The sequence below is a fragment of the Myotis davidii genome, unplaced genomic scaffold (genome assembly GCF_000327345.1).
Source record: "Myotis davidii unplaced genomic scaffold, ASM32734v1 scaffold553, whole genome shotgun sequence".
NCBI classification, from domain to species: domain Eukaryota; kingdom Metazoa; phylum Chordata; class Mammalia; order Chiroptera; family Vespertilionidae; genus Myotis; species Myotis davidii.
The window spans coordinates 119,677-121,423 of NW_006284342.1; the positions used below are offsets into that span (position 1 = coordinate 119,677).

Sequence of the window (1,747 nt, forward strand, 5' to 3'; positions counted from 1 at the left end):
AGGGCTGCGAGGGAAACCTGGGTCCTGGGAGCCAGAGGGAAGTCTGTGCCGGCAGCCAGGGGAAGGAAGGCCTACTCTTGTACAAATTTTGTGCATCGGGCCTCCAGTGTATACTACAAAGGGTCACCTATAATACCTTTTCTCACCAAAACCAGTTTGTTGGGTACCTCAGCCCATTAATAACACAAGGACCTGGATGGTGAACACAGATGGCATCGAAGCAGGTGATGATGCCCAGCTCCTCCACCGCGTAGGTGAGGTCGGTGCGCGCCAGCGGCGAGAGCGCGGCGAGCAGGAGGCACCACATCCCCGCGCACGTGGCCACCGCGTACCGGCGCCGCCGCCAGCGCGCGGACGCCAGCGGGTACACCACGCCCAGGAAGCGGTCCACGCTGATGCAGGTCATGGTGAGGATGGACGAGTACATGTTGGCGTAGAAGACCAGCGTGACCACGGTGCACAGGCGCGGCCCGAACACCCAGTGGTGCCGGTTGCAGTGGTAATAGATCTGGAACGGGAGCGCGCTCGCCAGTGCCAGGTCCGTGACGCTCAGATTAATCATGAAGATAACGGACGGGGATTTGGGTCCGATGTCCCGGCACAGGACCCACAGCGAGAATAGATTGCCCGGGATGCTGACCAAGGCCACGAAGGAGTAGACCACGGGGAGGACCACGGCGATGGCTGGGTTCTTGAGCATCAGGATGGTGGCGTTGTCCGGGCGCGAAATGTTGATGTCCATCGTGTGGCGCGCGCGCCTGTGCGCGCGGGCCCCGCGGGCACCCTGCTCGGAGATGCTCTAAAAGGCAAAGGGTACAAGAGTGAGAGGCGGCCACAGCCTGGATGGTGTGGTTCAGTGGGTGGAGGGATGACTTAGGAACCGGAAGGTCCCGGGTTCGATTCGCGGTCAAGGGCACGTGCACGGGTTGTGGGCTCGATCCCCAGTCGGGGGCGTGCAGGAGGCGGCCGATCCGTGGTTCTCTCTCATCATGGATGCTACTCTCTCTCTCTCTCTCTCTCTCTCTCAGTCTTTTCTGAACATAGCAGTGATAAGCCAAGTGATGACAGTGGGATTGATGCCGAAAAAAAATGAAAAATATTGGGGTTCCCTGAAGTAGCTGGCCTCCCCGAAACACCTTCCAGCACAGAAGGGGGACCCCAAAACCGCCCTCTACTGGGGTGGGCCCGATTCCGCCTGCTGCCACTCAAACCTCTCCAAGGGCAGCTGGCCTGGGGGCTGGTGTGTGGGGAGTGGGGGGCTGGGGGACCCCTTCCCTGACCCTCCACCCGCAGGAAACACACGGGGCTACATTGATACTCACATGTCAGGCGTCCCCACCAGCCAGCCCCCGCGCAAAAGCGGTTCCTCAAACCGAGGTGCCCCTGGCCACCCCGCGGACTCTACCCGGTTTCGCTCCGAGTGTGCGCACGCGACAGCCCATCCTCCTGGCCAGGTGCGCGCTGCAAAGATTCGGCAGAGATTTGTGGGGGCGGCCCCCAGGCCCAGCCATCCAGAGGGCGGCACCCCCATAGCAGCACGCACCCCGGCTTCTTCTCAGGGTCCCCTGGGTGCGGTGGTTGGACACCCAGAAGGGAGAGACCGGGAGGTGGTCCTTTGCAGAAACAGGGAGTGAGAGAGACCCCGCCCCTGGGGTGGCTCAGTGGTGAGCGTCCAGCTAGGAACCAGGAGGTCCCGGGTTCGATTCCTGGTCAAGGGCACAGGCCCGGGTTGCAGGCTCGACCCCCA

The 1,747-nt window shown here is 62.3% G+C and overlaps 1 protein-coding gene across 1 annotated transcript; it reads right to left on the reverse strand.

The window, feature by feature from the left end:
- Nucleotides 1–142: 142 nt before the first annotated feature.
- On the reverse strand, nt 143–770 carry LOC107184657 (P2Y purinoceptor 8-like). Its single transcript, XM_015570456.1, has one exon. The coding sequence runs from the start codon at nt 740–742 to the stop codon at nt 143–145; it is 600 nt and encodes a 199-aa protein (XP_015425942.1). The 5' UTR covers nt 743–770.
- Nucleotides 771–1,747: the final 977 nt, after the last annotated feature.

What these genes read in the sequence shown, in the direction of transcription:
- LOC107184657 (XM_015570456.1), bottom strand. Translation starts at nt 742, where the DNA reads ATGGACATCAACATTTCGCGCCCGGACAACGCCACCATCCTGATGCTC.